This window comes from Cavia porcellus, unplaced genomic scaffold (genome assembly GCF_034190915.1).
Source record: "Cavia porcellus strain 051 isolate PalLab524CR breed Dunkin Hartley unplaced genomic scaffold, mCavPor4.1 scaffold_8, whole genome shotgun sequence".
Classification (NCBI taxonomy): Eukaryota; Metazoa; Chordata; class Mammalia; order Rodentia; family Caviidae; genus Cavia; species Cavia porcellus.
Window position 1 is genome coordinate 42,662,072 of NW_026947491.1, and position 20,496 is coordinate 42,682,567.

The 20,496-nt window shown below is 41.0% G+C and overlaps 1 protein-coding gene across 5 annotated transcripts in view; it reads right to left on the bottom strand.

The window, feature by feature from the left end:
• Tfcp2 (transcription factor CP2) overlaps positions 1-17,416 on the bottom strand; it is a 55,031-nt gene extending 37,615 nt beyond the window's left edge. The window contains exons 1-2 of one of the 5 annotated variants that reach the window (XM_063254751.1): positions 16,588-17,414; positions 472-626 (exon numbers count right to left, since the gene is read on the bottom strand). Coding sequence is in view for 4 of the 5 variants with exons in the window: in XM_063254749.1 (XP_063110819.1) it covers positions 16,588-16,709 (122 nt within the window). In the remaining variant the exon portion in view is untranslated. Of the gene's footprint in view, positions 1-471; positions 627-16,587 lie in introns of all 5 variants that reach the window. The other 4 variants (XM_063254749.1, XM_063254748.1, XM_063254750.1 and 1 more) reach the window with 4 other exon arrangements.
• Positions 17,417-20,496: the final 3,080 nt, after the last annotated feature.

Here is a 20,496-nt window from a genome sequence, read left to right on the forward strand (position 1 = left end):
GGATGCACTGGCCTAGAGCCCCAGATGACTACAGCCTCAGTTGAATAAAGCAGACCCGAATAGTCAATGGGGGGGGAGGGGGTTAGTTTTGATTTTTTGGACAGGGTCTCACTACATAGTTCAGGCTGGCCTGACCTCACTATGTAGCCCAGGCTGGCCTCAATCTCATGACAATCCCACTGCCTCAGCCTCCCAAGTACTGGCATTACAGGCATGCACCACCACAGCTGGCAATGCATAGTCAATGAACAGAGTCATGAGAACTGATAAAGTATTATTGTTTGGGGGGGTGATAAGACAGTACAATAACCTTTACTATGTGATAAGACAGTAGAATAACCTTTCATTACAAAGCTTCTAAATAACTGATCTACAAAAAAACAGGGACTATGCAAAGTAAGATACTAAGTTAACATTACTTAAGAGTAGATCTACTAAGAAAAAAAAAAGGCCATGAGTGGTGGCACATACCTATAATCCCAGTTCCCAGCTACTCAGGAGGCTGAGGCAAGAGGATCACAAGTTCAAGGCCAGCCTGAGGAACTCAGCAAGAGCAGGCACAAAACGAAACTTTAAAAAGGCCTGGGATATAGCTCAGTAGGAGGCCCTGGATTCAATTTCCAATACTGCAAAAAACAAAGGAAGGAAGGACAAAGGTAGGCCAGCCACCACACAGAGAAAAACCAAGAACACCACTCCAAAAGCCATGACTTTTAAGGAAAAAATACAAAATAAAGCACAAACCATCTCAGAATACAAATAATAACTCAGCTTTGCTTATATTACATTTAAATGAACACATGCTGTGAATTCAGGAACTGATTGTCAATAAAATACACTTATTTTCATTTTTCAGGTAAAGAAAATCATATTAAAGCATTTGAACAATATAGCAAGATTCAAAACAGTAAGCAAGTCCAGACTCCAGAGGACCCAGGGAAAGTCACACTTGCCACTAGGCTGCAGCCTGAAGACACCATTAAGCTGTGTACACACTTCACTGGGCTACGGGCCCCCAGCCCCGGCCCAAGGCTCTGCGCTACCTCTCTTGGCTCCTGGCTTCCATATGATTCTAAAGCCGCTGTCACCACAGGTTTCCCATGTGTGACAGTTAACTGACTGTGTCATCTTGAGTAAGAAACATCCAACTAAACTGGATCAGGATAGTTCTGGGTGTGGGTGAGGGCATTTACTAAAACTGGAAGACCCAGGCAGGGTAGGGTTGTCACCTGAGTGGCGTAAAGGGGCCACAGAGAAGGAAGGCTCACTTCTATTTCTTTGCTGGAGCTCCAGTCTTCACCTTGGACATCACCTCCTGGCTTCCGGTGCCTGTGGATACAGACTCGCACCGGACACAGCAGTGAGCTCCAGGGCTTTCTACTGGACCCTTCAGATCCCCAGCCCTTTGGCACTTTTCCACCTTTGACTCTCAGCAGTCACTGTAGGCCAGTGTTGTCAATCTTCATATACTTGTATATCCTGCATTAAACCTGTTTCCCCAGTAAACACTGATTTACACACTAGCCTCTCTGTCTTCCGTATTTGGCCAAACAGAAAAATTCCTAACTTGGGGTTGGGGATTTAGCTCAGCGGCATAAGCACCTGCCTTGCAAGCAGGCAGTCCCTGGTACCGATAAAAAAGGAAAAAAAAAAAAATTCCTAACTTACTTCACCATTTTCTTTATTCGACTCCAGAATAAGGACTTGGGCTGGGGATTTAGCTCAGTGGTGTAAGTGACTGCCTGGCCAGTGTGAGATTGTGAGTTCGATTCCCGGTACCAAAAAAAGGACTTGGGACTCCCCAGTTAAGCCTCTGACTCTGGGTCCTTGGTAACATAAGCAATGTGTTTTTATCTTCCTTTAGCTTAGAAAGTTATTATAAACCTCAAATTTCAAATAATAAATTTGAGATTTATAATATTAACTTTACTTATTCTGGAAGCCAAAAAGTATCTCAGCAATTTCAGATACAAATTTATTTCTGGAAACCTTGTGAGATATTAAAAAATTGAATCAAAATCTGAGTTAGCAAAGCCCTACTACAGGAGACGTGTCACACATAGGCCTGCTTTTTCAGTTTTTTTCCACACATGACAGGATTAGCTCTTACCAGCCCTTCAATCTCATTAAATTACTGCTAATTGAAAACATCACCTGGGCACTACTGGTACTAGAAAGACTTTCTTCTATTAAATTTCTGAAATCACTGACTTCCTAGGTGGGAAAAAGAGGAAAAGAGAGGAGAGATGAGAGGAGAGACAAGAGGAGAGGACAAAGAAAAGACCTGTAACCCTCGCATTTGGGAGGCTGAGGCAGAGGAGGATCTTTGCCAGTTTGAGACCAACCTGGACCACAAAATGAGCCCAAGTTCAGCCTAAACAGCACAGCGAGACCCTGTCTCAAAAAGACAGCAAGAAAAAAGGCAACTTAAAAATATTTGTGGGTTCTGTGTCCAAGGAATCTGACAGTTTGAAACAGAAAGGAGAACTCCCGTATCAGCATCCAGTGTGACCTCTGAATCTCCCCACACTACAAGCCAACTGGGAAAACATCAACCGTTGTTTCTTCTTTAGGCTTTTCTTTAACTAAAAGAAGACCCTTTACAGAGCTGAACCTCAAAACTTTTTAGGTCCCAAATGTCTACTAGTTATGATTTATATTTGTTTTCCTTTTCCTTGAAGTTCTCCTCCTTACAGGCAAGCATCACTTAGGTTCAGTACCCCCGCCTTCACCCCAAATCTGGCTTTAAAGCAGGACAGTCTCTCTACTGTCCCATTCCTCTCTATACTGAAATACAAGCACACTTTTCACTGCTAATGAGTTCTGAGAAAATCCTAAGAGGACCAAATTCTAGCCCTGCAAAATGGCAAGGTGAAGTCGCCAGCCCTTCACAGGGCTATGAAAATTCCTCTTCCCACAGACCACATCTTTGATAAAAGCTCCATTTTCTAAAGTGGCCAGCACATTCCCTGGAGATGTCCCCAGTACGGTGATGACACATCTCCCTGTCTTTTACTGATAGAGCTAACTTAGATTTCTAAGGATACACAGAGCATAACATACCAAGCTCACTAAGCTCAACCCCTCTCCAGCATCATAACTGGTTTTACTTTCCCTTTTTTGTTGGTTTTTGTTTTGTTTAATAACTGGCTTTTTATCAGTCTCCTATCTTTAGCCAGAGTAACCCTTTTAAAGTGCCAATCTAGGGCTGTGCGTATGAGACGCTGGACCTCAAAAGCAAAAAACAAACAAAAAATAGTAAACCTAAAAATGTCGCTTCTGTTTATAACGCTTCGGTGGCTTCCCAGTGCAGTCCTGACGGCATGCTAGCTCATCCGTCGGTTCCCACTTAGAGCTGGGCCAGTTTCCCTTTGCCTTTTCATGTCTCACTCCTTCCCTTTGCTCCCCTAGCTACTCTCCTTTACACCCACTCAATTACTTTCATTCATAGTTTTATACTTAAATTCATATTTAACCCACACAATGAGGCTACAGAGAGGGCGGAACTGTCTCCCCACTCCTTTCAAAAAAATGAGGCTCTCATCATTCCAAATGCCAAGTAATTTGCTCAAGTTTATTCAGCTAACAGCAGGTTTATGAGTCCAAGTTTATCTACCTATTCATTCCACTCATCCAATACTGTATATACCCGGGTATGTTTTAGGCAGCCGGGGAACAGTGAACACACAAGCAAATTTTATCCTTCTGCACTGTGACTCAATGTCTGTAATAAAACAGCACCTGTTCAAAACATTTCTGAGCCAGGCATGGTGGTGGTGCATGCCTGTGATTCCAGCTACGGCTGAAGCAAGAGGATCACAAATTCCAAGTCAGCCTCAGCAATTTTGCAAGACCCTGTCTCAAGATAAAAGACAAAAAGGATCGAGGGGTAGGTTGTCACTAGAGTATATGCTACCTCACATGCACATGGGTTCAACCCAGTACAGCAAAAAAAAAAAACCAATTTCTGAGGGAGAGCACTATAATTCAATGTGCCCATTCAACGTTCTTTTTTTTTAAGCAGTGGCAAAATTTATTCAAGAAAGTAAAAGTGAAGAGACTGAAACTCAATCTGCAGAGCACGCTTGGGCCAAGTAAAAAGAAAAAGAGGATATGACCAAAGCTTAAAGTACATGCTCCATCTGGAAACACAGCATAGGCTATTGTGGAAAGCTATGATAGACTCCAGTGTTCTCAAGGTATTTCTAACGCTGTCAACTGAGTTCACTAAAAGAACCTGTAAGACTCACTAGCTTTGGCTAACCCCTACCCCCACCACACACACCACCCAGAAGGCTGAACTTCCAGATTTTTTGCGTATTTTTCACCATTTATTCTATCTTTGTTTATAATCTTTTCTACTTCTCCCATAAAAATGCAAGACACATTTGTATTTTATTTGTCTTGTTACCCTAATATCAACAAGAAATGGCCACAATAAGTACTCAAAAACATGGTTTCTGCCTGTAATCCCAGCACTCGGGAGGTTGAGGCAGTAGGATCACCAGTTCAAGGCCAGCCTGGGCTACATAGCAAATTCAAGGCCAGCCTCAACTACACAGCAAAACTCCATCACAAAAAAATAAGTAAATAAATCAATAAAATTTTAAAAATACACACTGAAGTATTTATATGGTAGGGACATTAAATCTGCAACTCACCTTTAAATAATTCATAAAGAAATAATTCTGGGCTGGGGATTTAGCTCAGTGGTATAAGCGTCTGAATGGCAAGCACAAGGTCATTAGTTGAATCCCCAGTATCAAAAAAAAAAGAAACAAACAAACAAACAAAGAAATAATCCTGTTGCACATGGTGATGCGTACCTGCAATCCCAGCACTTGGGAAACAGCTAGTTTGAGGCTATGTAGTGAGTTCAAGGTCAGCCTGAACTGCATTGCAAGACCCCAAAGAACAAACAGAAGAACAAAAACAAAAAAAAATATTGCTATGTGAGAAACTCTGAGAAAGAGGATAAAGCAAATACAGCAAAATTCCTATGGGAAACTTGGGTGAAGGTTAATCACAAAATCTTTATAGTATTCATGCAAACCTCCAATTCTAAAAATTATTTTCCCTATTTTACCTTATCTACCCTCCACCCAGGCTCCTTGCATGCTAGGCAAGCACTCTGTCACTAGGCCACATACTCAGGTCTCTAATTTCTTTTTATTGTGGCAAAGTATCCATGTAGTCTTTTTTTTTTGACACTGTCACCAGGCTGACTGATCCCCCCACCACAGACTCAGTGTAACTAGGACTACAGGTGCACACCACCACACCAGTACCCAAACCCCCTCCCTCCCAGACCCTCCTAACCACTTACTTTGCGTTCTGCTTCTATGAATTTGACTCAGTATTGCACATAAGTGTAATCATACAAAACTTTCCTTCACGATGTCCTCAAGTTTTATCCACGTTGTAGCATATAACAGAATTTCCTACCTTTTTAGAGCTATTAATGTTGCACTGTATGCTTATCCATTCATCTTGTGAAGACATGGGCTATATCCACATTTTAGCTATTGCGAATCATGCAATGAATGGCAAGCATATTAATCTCCTTTCGAGGTTCTGCTTGTGACTCTTGAGTATATGCCCAGAAGTGGAACCACTGGATCACATGGGGTGATGGTGGATTTCACATCAACAAGACAGGATTAAGGAATACCTAGAAAGCTGGGAAGCCATTACTTCTACCTCTGGCATTGAGGAACTTTCGGGAATAGACTGGCATGTGTGCTGGTGAACTTTGTGGGAAGATGATGGACATATGTGATCCAGAGAGAACAGAAGGTCAAAGGACAGGTGAATGTGCTCTCCTCTCCTGCAGCTGGTACAGCCTTTTCCTGCCAGAGATCAAAACTCCAGATTCTCCAGGCTTTGGACTCCAGGACTCACACAAGGAGCAGTTTCAGATAGCCTTGCTGTGGAATTCTGGTAGTAGAATAATACAGATCTCACTGAATTAGGGAATGTTTCTCCCTCTTTAATTTTTTTAGAAAGGTCTGAGAAGGATTACTGTTCTTTGAACATTAACAGAATTCACTAATGAAGCAGTTAGATTCATGAAAATTTGTGATGCAATTACAAAATGGAATCTCTTTACCAGTTGTGGGTCTGTTTAGATTTTCTATTTTGTAATGGTTTAGTCTAAATTTCTAGGAATTTAGGTTACCCAATGTGTTGGCATGTGGTTTTTTATAGTATGTTCATCTTTTGTTTTGTTTTGGTTTGGTCTGGGGTTTTTTTGATACCGGGGATTGAACTTACAACCTCGCGCTTGCTAGGCAGGTGCTTATGCTGCTGAGCTAAATTCCCAGCCCCTTGTTTTGTTTTTTGAAGACAGGGTCTTGCTATGCAGTTCAGGTTGACCTTGAACTCATTATATAGCCCAAGCTGGCCTCAAATTCATGACAATTCTCTTGCCTCAGCCTTCCAAATGCAGGGATTATAGTCATACGCCACCATTCCTGGCAAAACTTTCATTTTTACCTGTTTTAGTAATTTGAGCCTTTTTTTCTAGTCTATCTAACTAAAGGTTAATCAATAATGTTGATCTTTTCAAAAGAACCATCTTTTCACCAATTGTCCTCTAATTATTTTTTTATGCCTTTAGATGCACTGTCATGGCTGACATGATGTGGAAGTCACCCAGTACCTGCTCCTATGAGTAAGGGGGATGAGGACCCTCCATGTTTTACAAGCCTGCCCTTCCACTGGAAGGCACTCAGCAGCAATGTATTTTTTATTACACCTTGTAAAGGAATTCATGGAATAGGACTTCCAGAACTGCTTCAGGAAGTGGCAAGAATGATGGGTAAGTGTGTCTAAAATGAAGGAAAATATCTGAGGATGATTAATGGTAACGTGTCTTATTTAATTTTGTTTTGTTTTTTGGTCTTTTTCTTTTTTATCGGTACCGGGGATTGAAGGCAGGTGCTTATGCCACTGAGCTAAATCCCCAGCCCCGGTAATGTGTCTTTCCCTATTTAAAAAAAAAAATCTACTTAAAGCCAGGCATGGTGGCACACATCTATAATTCCAGCACTCTGGAGGCTGAGATAGGAGGATCATCATGAGTTTGAGACTAGTCTGGGCTACATGGTGAGTTCAAGGCCAGTCTGAATTACATAGCAAGACCCTGTCTCCAAAAAATAAATAAATAAATAAATAAATAACCTATATTTAGAGATAAGCCCTTGTCTGTCCTATTGTTGTTGGGTAGAGCATACTACATGTCTGTTAAATTAGTTTTTTTGTTTTGCTCAACTCTTCTATTTCTTTTTTTTTTGTGTGCCAGGAATCGAACTCAGGACCTCATACTTGACAGGCAAGAACTGTGCCACTAACCTATATCCCTGGCCCTTACTTTTTTACTTTTATCTGGTAGTTCTACTTAGTATCAAAAATAATATACTGAAATCTCTATTATTGTCAACTATGTCTCTTCAAAATCTGTCAGATCCCACTCTGAAAACTGTGTTGATGTTATTGCATATGTTTACAACTATTACACCTTGCTGTACTGAACCATTTATTAATATTATCTCTTGTCATTTTTTTTTTTTTGAGACAGTTTCACTATGTAGTTCTGACTGGCCTTGAAGTCCGTATTTTGCCCAGACTGGCCTTGAATTCATGGTGATCCTCCTGGCTCAGCCTCCCAAGTACTGGGATTACAGGCATGTGCCACTACCCCCAGCATCTCCTGTCACTTGTAAACTTTTTTGATTTAAAGCTGTTTTGTCATTCCTAATTTCTTTTGGCTGTCATTTCCATGGAATATCCTCTTCCATCCTTTCACTTTCAACCTGTGTTTATAGATCTAAAATAAGTCTCTTAAACTGGGTGTAGTGGCATATTATCTCTAGTCTCAGCACCTGGAAGGCTGAGGCAGGAGGGCTGTTTGAGGCTAGTAGTCTGAGACCAGCTTAAGCAACATAGTGAGAATCTGTCTCAAAAAAACTGAGTCTTAACTAAGTGTTGTAGTGCACACCTGTAATCCCAGCACTCTGGAGGCTAGGGCAGGAGGGACCACCATGAGTTTGAGGCCAGCCTGGGACATAGTGAGTTCAAGGCCATCCTGGACTCGATAAGGAGACTGTCTCGAAAAAGCAAGGGGGTGAAAAGTCTTGTAGGCAGCATAAAATTGCATTTAAAAAAATACTATAGCCTTTCCTGTCTTTTGATTGGAAAAATAATTCACTTATATATAAACTGATTACTGATAAAGAAGCACTTACTTCTGTTACTTTGGTATTTGTTTTCTCTATGCCTACTGCTTTTTGTCCCTTATTTCCTGCATTACTGTCTTATGTGTTTTATTGATATTTTGGGAGGAGTACTGGGGATCGAACTCATGACCTTGTGCTTAACAGGCAGGTGTTTTGCTGCTGAGCTATAACCCCAGACCCTGTTTCATTGATTTTGTAGTAAAACATTGAAAGTTTTTTATTAATTTTATGCATATACTTTATCTGTTTTCTGTGATTATCATGATGATTAAAATTAACAAACAGTAATCAAACTTATACAAGTTTAATTTCAATAACAAAAACTTTGCTCTTTTAATAGTTCTGTCTCTTTCCCAGTCCCTTTTAAGTTGCTGATGTCATGAAATTATATCTTCTTACCTTGTATTTAAAAGCATAATTTTATCAGAAGGCTGAGGCAGGAGGATCACCTAAAGATTGAGGCCAGTCTCAGCTACATAGTGTGTTTAAGACCAGCCTGAGGGGCTGGGGATTTAGCTCAGCCGTATAAGAGCCTGCCTTGCAAGTGTGTGGTCATGAATTCAATCTCCAGTACCCATAAAAAAAAAAGAAAAGAAAAGAAAAAGAAAAAGACAAGACCAGCCTGAAATACAAAGCAAGACCTTATCTCAAAAAATAAAATAAAAATGTAGGAACAAAAAGTACACTTACACACCATTATTACAACAATGCTGTTTTATAACTGCCTGTGTACCTATCTTTATAGATCTTTTTTTTTCCCATAGGACTTACTGTCTGACACTCTTTCACTGCAACCTGCAGGATTCCCTATAACATTTCTTACAGGACAAGTCTAGTGATAACAAACCCTCTATGTTGCTTATCTTTCCTTTTTCCCCTTTTTCTCTTTATTTGGCCCAAGCTCACTCTGCAGAGCCAGTTTTTCTCCCACTCTTCACTCTTACTTTCTGGAATAAGTCCGCCACTGCTCTTTGCTCATTTTGTTCAATTCTAGAATAACCTGGAATTCAATGCAAGGAGAGGCGAGCAACCCTGGACCCGGAAACACTTACTTGGTGAGCTAATACTTTCCTGACTCTGTCCTCACTTCTGCAGAGCATATATAAATACTTTCTTGATTCCTTTTATGCCTTGTGATTATTTTGTTGAAAACTGAATATGTCGGGGGCTGGGGATTTAGCTCAGCGGCATAAGCACCTGCCTTGCAAGCAGGCAGCTGTGAGTTCGATCCCCGGTACTGATAAAAGGGAAAAAGACAAAAAAAAAAGAAAGAAAGAAAACTAAATATGTCAATCCAATAACTGATAACTCTGGAAATTTCATTCTTCACCTTCACTGAGATTTGGGGGGGGGGGGTGTTTTATTCTGTTTTTTGCTTTTGTGTTGACACTGTCTCTGTGTCAAGGACCAACTTGAAGTATAAACCTAAAAATCTTCTCAATCGGGCCTGGGGATTTAGCTCAATGGCATAAGCGCCTGCCTTGCAAGCAGGCAGTTGTGAGTTCGATCCCTGGTACCGATAAAAAAGAAAAAGACAAAAAAAAAAAAATCTTCTCAATCATAAGGCAAGGTGACAGACCTCTATAGTTCCAGCACTTGAGAAGCTGAGGCAAGAGGATCTCCGTGAGTTTTGAGGCCAACCTGGGCAATATAGTGAATACAAGGCCAGCCTGAATTTCATACCAAGACTACATCTCAAAAAATCAGATCTTTCCTGAACCCTCCGTACATGACAGGAACTGCTTCGTTCCCCACAAATATGTTGGTTGCTTTGATTGTACCAGTCCTCAGTGTCTGACTCTCAAAGGGCAGACAGGGAAAGAATGAAGGTGGGGAAAAAATGCCAGCCCTTCAAATTCTCTAGACTTCATTTGACAGGCCAGCTTTCAACAGAGGGAGGAGGTGGCACAGCCATGCCACTGCCACATTGCACCACTGTGATCAGAAGCAGCAGGCAGGTCAGAGCACAGATCCCCGGACATCTGGAAGCTGGGGCCTTTTTGCCTGGGTCCTGTGAGCTCTGTCTAAGCCATTACATGAGTGCACAGCTGCCTGCTGGGCTTGAGGGCTGGGCACTGATGGCTGAACTGTGCCAAGGGCCAACACTGACCAAGATGAATTAATTCTTGGGTAAAGGGGCTCATTTCCCTCACAGGTGCAAAAACGTCAATAAACTCCAAAATTGAAAAACAGCTGCACTATACAGATTCTGCCAGTGCAAATGTTATCTAGGATCATAAATACGTGGTGCTTTCTATTTTACCATCTTTCTAGAATCTTCTCTGCAAAAAAATTTTGGGGGATGCTAGGACCAGAACCCAGGGTCTCTGTGTGTTCTACCACTGAGCTATATCCCCAGCCCCAGAAAAAGTTCCATTTACTTATTTATTTTTATTTGTTATTGTTGTTTGAGACACAGTCTCAGTATGTAGCTCACCTGGCCTTGACCTATGCAGCTCAAGCTGGCCTGGGAACTCACAGCAATCCTCCTGCCTCAGCCTCCCAAGTAGTGGGATTACAGGCATGCACCACCACACCCAGTAAGGTATGAGTTCCATCCCCAGTACAAAAACAAATTCTTAAAAGTTTTTGTGAATTTACTGCAAGTTAGTTCAGTCTTTACTTCCCAAATGTCTGATTTAACTTTGGTTTCTCTATACATTTGTCTTTGCAGTTTTAAGATTTGTAACAGTACCTTCAAAACAGACCTAGGAAAAATTTTAAGGGGCTGGAGTATAGCTCAGTGGCAGAGTACTTATCTAGAATGTGGAACTATAGAGATCTAGAATCTAGAGGTTCTGGTTTGAGTTCTGGCATCCAAAAAATAAATAAAGTATAAAAAAGTACTCAGCATATGCAGAAAAGCAGCCTTTTGGGGTTTGTTTTAGCTTTTTTGCTGTTGGATTTTGGGTTTTTTAGTACTACACAGGAGATAAAACTCAGGGTCTTGCCAAGCACTCTACCATGTACCACATCCCCATCCCTAAATCAGCATTTATGGTTTTTTTTTTTTTTTGGTGACCCAGGTTCTCACTATGTGGTTCAGGCTGGTTTTCAGCCCACTATGTATCTCAGGGTAGCCTTGAACTCGTAGCAATCTTCCAGCCTCAGCCTCTCAAGTGCTACGATTACAGGTGTGTGGCACCACACCTGACTAAAAACAACGTTCTGGAATAAACTGAAGTCAGTGCAATTCTACTTTTTGGAAGAGTTTACTAAACGAATCTGGCACCCTTGTTGAATGAAAAAAGGTGATAGGAAATGTCTACCATGTGACTAAGGGTAAGCAAGATTTACCAAATTTGTTTGACTTTGGAAGTGGATTCAAATACATCACTGGTCAAAAATCAAATGTAATGTCAAGTCCAAAGACAAAAAAGTTTTAAAAAAGTTCAGTTCTCAAGACAAAAGTGACAACAATGTGAACATTTTTCAAGACTAACTCAGCACTGAATCCTTACTACTGAAAGGGTACATTAAGGATTTACAAGAACATCTGGTAGTTCCTCCTACTACACATTTAAACAGATCACGGAAGCTCTTGGTGTCATGGAGACATCAAGACCACAAGGAGACTGGCTGTTGCCTACAGGGCACTGCCACGTTCCTTGGTGATGACGTGTGTTGGATTTGGGGCAGCAGAGGCATTTTGAGTGTATTTACTGAGATGAAATACTGGCTGAATAACTATGAATGGGTAGAAGCAGTACCAGGAGTAGCAGCTCCAGCCTGGCCAACACTACTCTGCCCAAGTCCACTGTGGTTGCCTGGCACATCTCACTGGGTGCTACATGCAGGGAGCGGCCAGCTCCAGACAAGTGCAGAAAATGCGAGGCTAAGGTGATTTTTTAAGTAAACAGAACACACAGGCCTTTACAAAGGCTTCTGTGTAGAGCACAGACTGGGTAGGGGAGGCAGAGTATGTAGGACCGGAAGTAGGACCAAATGAATCAAAAGGTTGTTGAAAGGGTCAGAGGTCATAAAAGTTAACAGACTAGAAAGTTCCAGGAATTGGTCCCATCACTAAAACAACTGCTGGCATGGGAAGCAACTGTTTTGTTTTGTTTTTCTGAGAAAGGGTCTAGCTATGTAGTTCAGGCTGGCTCTGGACTCACTCTGAACCCAGGCTGGCCTTAAAATCACAGTGATCCTCCTGTCTCAGCCTCTTACAGACCTATACCACCACATCCAGCTATTTGGAGCAACTATTCTAGAACTCCAGAGTCTAATCACACATTTACCGCATTCGAGAAAAAAAAGTGGATGATGAAGCAAAGGTTGGTAAATTTCAGCATTTGGCATAACATCTGTCAGCTTCCAGCTCCTAGCACCATGACAGGAGCGGCAGGGACAGTGGCCCAAGATGGTACTGCAGCTCGCTAGTGCTACAGTGAGTAACAGAGGACCTGTCCTTTAACAACTGAGGTTATAGCCAGGCATAGTGGTGCATTCCTGTAACCCCAGCACTTGGGAGACTGAGGCAGGAAGCTCACCATGAGTTTAAGGCCAGCCTGAACTATATAGCAAGACCCTATTTCAAAAAAAAAAAAAAAAAAAAAAAAAAACTGGAAAAGTCACTAAACAAATGGCTACAGTCTTCACCAAGTAACAGTTACCTTAGGGAGACAGCAAAGTCTCATTTACAGAGCCAAGACATAAAGATGCACAGAAATGCTCATTTCCCAAGACTTTACAAAGCACATGAGGCAACAAGAAAGTAGGACAGAAAAAAAGAAAGACCAGAGGAAGGGAGGGAAGGAGGAAGACAAGAAGAAAGGGAAGGAATTGACGGATGCGACCCTTGGGTAAGCCAGACTTACTAGCCAGACAACAACTTTAATTTGCTATCTTTACTATGCTGAAAGAGCTACGGAAAATTTTTTAAAAAGGTAAAGGACATCAGGTGAATGATGTATCATAAAACACATCAAAAGCTATAAAAAGGGACAACACAGAAATTCTGGACAAAAAGTACAATAGCTAAACTCCTACAATTCGTTTTGTTTGTTTGTTTTTGTTTTTTGGTACCGGGGATTGTACTCATGACCTCATGCTTGCCAGGCAGGTGCTTACACCACTGAGCTAAATCCCCAGCCTAAACGCCTACAACTCACTAGCAGACTGTGCACAGTGGTGTGCCTACAGTCCCAGCTACTTGGGAGGCTGGGGCAGGAGACCTGCCAGTTTAGTCAGCCTATGCAACATGGTGAAATCCTGTCTCAAAACACAAACAGCAACAAGAACAAACCCATTCGCCAGAATGGTTTAACAGCAGATCTCAGGAGACAGAAGAAACAAACAGCTAACATGAAGGCAAGACAATTCAAAGTACTCATGGAAAAGATTAGAAAAGAATAATGAACAAAGCCTAGGGACATAATGTGATGTCAGAGTAACCAAAGTCCAAATCAAACTGATTAATATGTGCATAACCACACAACAGCACTTTTTTATGATAACAACATTTAAAATCAAATGTCTTAACAATTTTCAAGTATGTGCTGCTGATATGAGCACTAAACAATATACTCTTAAACACCTAATGGATAAAAAGGGGAAATCACTAGAGAAATAAGAATATACTTTGAACCAGGTATGGTAGTACATGCCTGTAACCCCAAATCCAGGCACTCAGGAGGCTGAGGCAGGAGAATCACTGCGAGTTTAAGGCCAGCCTGGGTAACATAGTGAATTCAAGGCCAAATTGAACTATAATGAGAGCTTATTTAAAAAAAAAAAAAACTAAGCATAGTGGTACACACCTACAATCCTAGCACTCTGGGAAGCTATGCTAGGAGGATCAAAACAAAACAAACAACAACAAAAAAAAACACAACTCAATTAAAAACTGGTCAAAAGACCTGAATAGATACCTCGCTAAACCATATATATAAATATATGATATTCAACAAACACATGATATTCAACATTGTTAGTTATAATAAAATGCAAATGGCAGGGCTGCAATCCCAGCACTGAGGTTAAAGCAGATTGTTCCAAGTTCAAGACCATCCTAGACTACAGAGTAGGACTCTGTAAAAAGAGAAAGAAAGGAAGAGCAAGATGGGACTGGGGATTTAGCTCAGCGGCATAAGCACCTGCCTTGCAAGTAGGCGGTCATGAGTTCGATCCCTAGTACCGATAAAAAATTTAAAAAAAAAAAAAAAAAGGAAGAGCAAGACACAGACAGAGAAGAAACTACAGTAAGATACTACTTCACAACTGTAGGATTGCTTTAATAATTTTTTGGTTTTTTATTTAAGACAGCTTCCCATTATGCAGTGCAGGCTGGCCTTGAACTCATTATGTAGCCAAGGTTGGCCTCAAACTCACAATATTTCTTCTGTCTCAGTCTCCCTTTGCTGGGATTACAGTTAAATTTACCTTAACAAGGATCCATTCAAGTTAAAACTAGGGTTAAATTTTTCAAGACTAAGAGAAATGCGTATTCACTAGCACATTCAGTTATAATAATTCTTTTAATGAACAAAACAATTTTAATGGAAAATTAAATGATGTAATGATGTGAAGAAATAGGAACTTTTAATACTGTAAGTAATGTAAAAATGAGTTTATTTTACAAGCACTAAATGACTCTTCTGAACACTAAAGTTTGATAATATCCAATTAATACACAAGATTAAACATGCATTACAAGTCAAAAAAATACATGCTAAGAAGATGAATAAAGTACTTAAAATTTTGGCATGATGTACTTTCCAGAATAAATGTTTTCTATAAAGTGGTATTTTTTCTTGAGACAGGGTCTCACTGTGTAACTCAGGCTGGTCTTGAACTCACTATGTAGCCCAGACTGGCCTCAACCTCTCAGCAATCCTCCTGCTCAGCCTCCCAAGTGCTGGGATAACAAGTGTGTACCACCACACCCAGTTTTATAAAGCCATGTTTGAAAACTGGAAAAGAATTTGATTTGGAAAAAAATTTCCAAATGTGTAAATGTACAAGCATAATACCTGTGAAGATCACCAAAATTTGTTATGAATATTCTTAAATGGAAGGTCACATGGTATGCACAGCATAACACAGTTCATGTAGCAGATGAACAAATGTTTACTGCTACTAAACTATTTTGTTAATGATAAGTATTACAGGTAGAGTTATATTTGTTATTTCTATCCAAAATTCTAGCAACCTCAACAAAATCAAACTTTTTGCTGTGGTACTCTTCACATGAATAATAATATGTAAGTTGCCAAACATTAGGACCAAGTTCAAGGCCAGAGCACTTACTCTCAGACCAAGTTAATCTCTTTTTACAGTCAAATTTACCTTAACAAGGACCCATTCAAGTTAAAACTAGGGTTAAATTTTTCAAGACTAAGAGAAATGTGTAACAACAAATTTCACTGAAAAATCACTAAAATAGTTAAGATACTTTATTATTCTAACCGTAACCAAAGAATACTAATGTTTAAGTGTGAGGCTTAACTCGTAATTGTATTTCTCTGAGGAAAGCCCACTCGGAATCAGCAGGGATATAGGAATTTCACATTACATAATTTTCAAGGGATCTTAATACCAGAATGAAAATTTTGTCAACTTTGCCCCCCAAAAAGCACCCACCTTCCCCCTACTAACTCATAAAGCCAATGAAAGTGTTCGATTCCAAAGTCTCTTTATTTTCTTGTTTAGAAGGACCTTCCTAAGGCCTTAGAACCCCAGTTACCGCCCAGCTAGCCCTAAAATGCAGATGTGTCGACATTTCCACACACGGGGGAACCAAGTAGCCAATGCAGCACAAGTATAACGCTCTTTTCAAGGAGATTTATTGTCTATTATTAACAAATGGCCTGATACATGAAGGTCTAGAAACATCTAAAAGTTCTCTTTGCCGCTCGCTTTTCCTCGAATTAAGTGAAGCCTTTTAAAAATGGACTAGCGGGGAGGTAAATGACGAAGACTTCTTTCCCCCAGGTTCCCACTTATTTCCGACAAGCAGCCAATCGATGTTCCTCGCGAAGCCCCAGCTCACAACTCACCGACCCTGGCCTGATCCGCCTCCACATAAACACGCACACACTGAGCCCGACCGTCCTCGCCAGAGTCCGCACTTCACCGCGCACTCATCCGTCTCCAGACCTCGTCAGCACCCCAGCCTCTCCGCGCTCCCCCGGCCTCTCCCTCCCTCCTTCCACGGGCCCTGCACAGACTTCACGTTCCCTGCAAGCTTTTCCATTTCTTCCACAACACCCACTACTCAGCCAACAAAAAGTCCCTTCGTCCCACCTGCAGACTGCCTTTCTAATCTTATCCACCTTTCCCTCGGCCTCTCACATTCTCTACCCTGCCTCTCTCATCCAGAAGGTGGAATTAGGAAAATCTCACTCACCTCATGCTATAGGCACCAGCACCCAGCTCCTGGCCGATCCCGGACAGGCTGGCATCAAAGTCCTGCACCAGCCCGGATTCAATCACTTCATCCGCCAGAGGCAGCTTCAGAGCCCAGGCCATCCTGGCTCTTTCCTTGCCCCAGCGGACACCGTTCCTGGTACAAAGGCGCGGAGCGTAATTCTACCCCCAGAGGGGTAGGAGAGTCCAAAACTCCAAACCAAGGCTACACAGTCAGTCCCCACCGGCCACTCCGACGGGCGACCTGCCTGGCCGCACAGCTAACAATCGCCCGTGCCCGCAGCTCCACTCTCGCGGCTGCTCCGGCTTCCACAAAACCTGCTGCCCGGCACTCAGGAGCCGGAGGCGCCCCTAGCTCAACTCCTCCAGACTTCCCAGAGACAGGTGGGCTCTGAGCTCTGCTCCTTGAGCTCGAGCTCGCTATACCCCTCGCTCGCGGCAGCTGCTCACCGCCTTCCAGACCAGCCGCAGCAGCGACTGGCAGCCCGCTCCGCGCTCCAGCCGCCCCGCCACCGTCCTCTGCCCCTTCTGCGGGAAGCCCCCTCCCTCTAGGGACCAGCTCTTTCCCCTCCAGGCCCTGTTTCCGGTCAGTTCTAAGATCGCTTCCGGTCACCCCTTTTCACCCCGAAACAATCCTTCGGCTCTTCGAATCAAATCAGGTTTTTACTGAGCCCACTCGCCGCACCGCACAGCTCCCCACGGCATGAAAACATGGAAGGAAAAAGTCCAGCCCGAACTAGAAACCCAGACCATGCATGCCCCACCACCACCCGCTGCTCCAGCGCCAACCAATCTTCCTTCCCCGGCCAGGAGAACATGACGTCATCCAGTCACTGGCCAATGAAGAAGAGAGTTTTGTCAGTGTCTGCAGCGATGATAGGCTAGATACGCTACGACTCCCCGCCCGCTGCGGTGGGCTGGGCGGTCTCTGAATGGATGTGGTGTGCCTGTCAGTGTGGCGAAATTTTGACTCGCGTTGCGAACCAAATCGGCCCCCTAAAGCTTAGCAGGAGCTTTCCTTTTAGCCTCCTACCTCTTGACGGGACTTTGTTTCCCAAACAGCCCCTCCTGCACACGTTTGCTAACTGTTCATCTTGTCTTCGTAAACTTCCCTGTTGAGAAAGCAGGATCATGTTTAAAACCCACTTCTCTTGATAATGTTTTGTGTTTATTGAGTTTGACTGGAAAGCATGACACAGGTAAAAGTATGTGGTATTTTAAAGATTGTAATGGAAGAATATTAGAACTTTAAAAATCAAGAGGGGCGTGGGAGCACACACCTGTAACCCCAGCACTCAGAAGTCTGAGGCAGGAGACTTGCCGCCAGTTGGAGGCCAGCTTGAGCTACACAGTGAACTCAAAGCCAGCCTGAACTGCATAGCGAGACTTTTTCAAAAAGACCAAAAATGCCAGGGAGTATGGCTCAATGGCACAGTGCCTACCTGGCAAGTGTGAGGTCATGAGTTCGATCCCCAATACCAAAAACAAAACATAAAATCATGTTATTACATTGTCAGTAGTCTGCAAGACAATTTTGTGATTACAATGATAAAGGTAAATATAATGATAGTCATTTCACCAACAAGAAGATAAGACTAATGGTTTAAATTGGCACAAGCTAAATTACTGTAACAACTTCAATATGCCTTCCTAAATCTGGTGTTTTTTGGTTTAAGACATATCTATGTAACTATTAGTCCATTGTTGTATTCCATTCTACCTTGAATTTTTAAAGTCACTTTTTTTTTTTCAGACAGAGTCTTTTTGTGTTGCCTATGCTGGTCTCAAACTTGCAAGCTTTCTGCCTCAGTCTCCCAAATAGCTAGGATTACAGAATTAATTACCTCCTCATCTGGATTGAATTATATATTTTATATTAATTATATATAAATTTATTTATATATAATTATTAATTATATAAATATAATATATAATTTATTATAAAATATAATCTATTTAATGTAATATATTTAAAATATAATATATTATTATAAAATAATATATAATTTATTAATTATATATAAATATATATAATAAATTATATATTTATAAATAAATTATATATTTATATATAAATAATTATATATTTATATATATAAATAATTATATATTTTGTATATATCTGCCTCTCCTTAGACTGTGATCTCCTGAAGGATAGAGAATAGGCCTTTTTCAGGATTGTATCCTAAGTAACTTAGTTCCTGCATCCAGTAATACTTTTAGAAGAAGGTGCATTGAACTAAAAAGGAAGAGAATGAGGAAAGAGGTTTACTTGACAATGACAACATGCCCTGTGGTCTTAGCCATGGGTTCCTCTTTGGAGCTCCAAGTTTATGTTCATTTTATCTTCACTAGCTCTGAAATTCAAGTCTTAGTTCATTCCAGAAACAACCAATATCTATTTGAGAGGCATTGTACCTACCTTGCAAGCACCAGGTCCTAAGTTTCAGTTCCAATTAAAAAAAAAAAACTTTTTGATCAACTTTTCTTCTGCTGAGCTAGTTTTATCTCAAAATGGGTACTTCTGGATAAAGACATGAATTCTTGACTCACAGACTAAAAGAGAGATGCCCCACAGGGATTTAAGGGTTCAGAATCTTTTGTAATTTAGCAATGTGTCCAAAGTCTCTAAAAACACCTATGAAACAGAACCATACCCTGTTTGAACAACTCTGCCACCAGCTACATAGTTTTAGACTAGTAATTTTATACTTTTAGCCTTAGTTATTCTAACCCATAAATTAGTGAAAATCATACTTCCTAAATTTGTAAGAATTAATTACAGCACCAAAATACCATAAAATAGTGATTAAATTAATGTTATATTCCACTTGTCCACTTTTTTGTTTGTTTTTTAAGACTGTGTAGTTTAGGCTGGCTTTGAATTCACTATGCAGCCCAGGCTGGCCTCAAACCCATGGAGGTCCTCCTGCCTCAACCTCCCAAGTGCTGGGATTACAGGCATGTGCCACCACACCTAGTCCACTTCTGCTTCTCTATTGAGATTGGTTTAATATATTAATAACATTTATATCATAAGGTATGTTATGTGTTTAATAGCCATTCATACACACAGTCACAATCTTCTTCAAAGTTTTTTTTAAATTTTGTTTTGTTTTCTTGATATGAGGAAACAGGAAAGTCATCAAAATCAAAGAGACTTACAACTTCTTTTGAAATTATCCTGAAAATTATCCTGTGACTCCACACCACCACTCTAACATATATTCTAGAGAAACTTATATGTATATGTCAGGGCACTTATATTAGAATATTCACAGTGCACAGTTTTCATTTTTTACATTATTTATTAACTATGTAGCTATATGACCTTCTACCTCAGCTTCTGGAGTGCTGAGATTACAAATGTGTGTCATCACACCTGGCTATTTTTGGTAGCAAAACAATATCAACAACAAAAATGTCCACCAACAAGAAAATGGATAAATTTGAGTGCAGTAGACTATTATACAGCACTAAAAATGAATAAAGCTGTATCAACTGCATGAATAAATCAATCTTAGAATTGAAAGGAAGAAATACAGAAGCCCTCACGTAACGTACTATCACTTAATGAAGCTCAAAAACTAGAAAAATTATTCAACATATCATTTAGGGCATTCCCTTAAAAAAAAACGATCTTAGGTGGGGATCCCAGGTGAGGCAAGACAAGAGAAGCAATTAAGAGAGGAACTTGGGGGGCTGGGGATTTAGCTCAGTGGCATAAGTGCCTGCCTTGCAAGCAGGCAGTCGTGAGTTTGATCTGCGGTACCGATAAAAAAAGAAAGGAACTTGAAAGTATTTCAACAGTTGTAATAGTTTACTCACACTGAATAGTAGGTCCACGAGTGACTGCTTCATTATGTTCACAACTTACAGAACATATTCT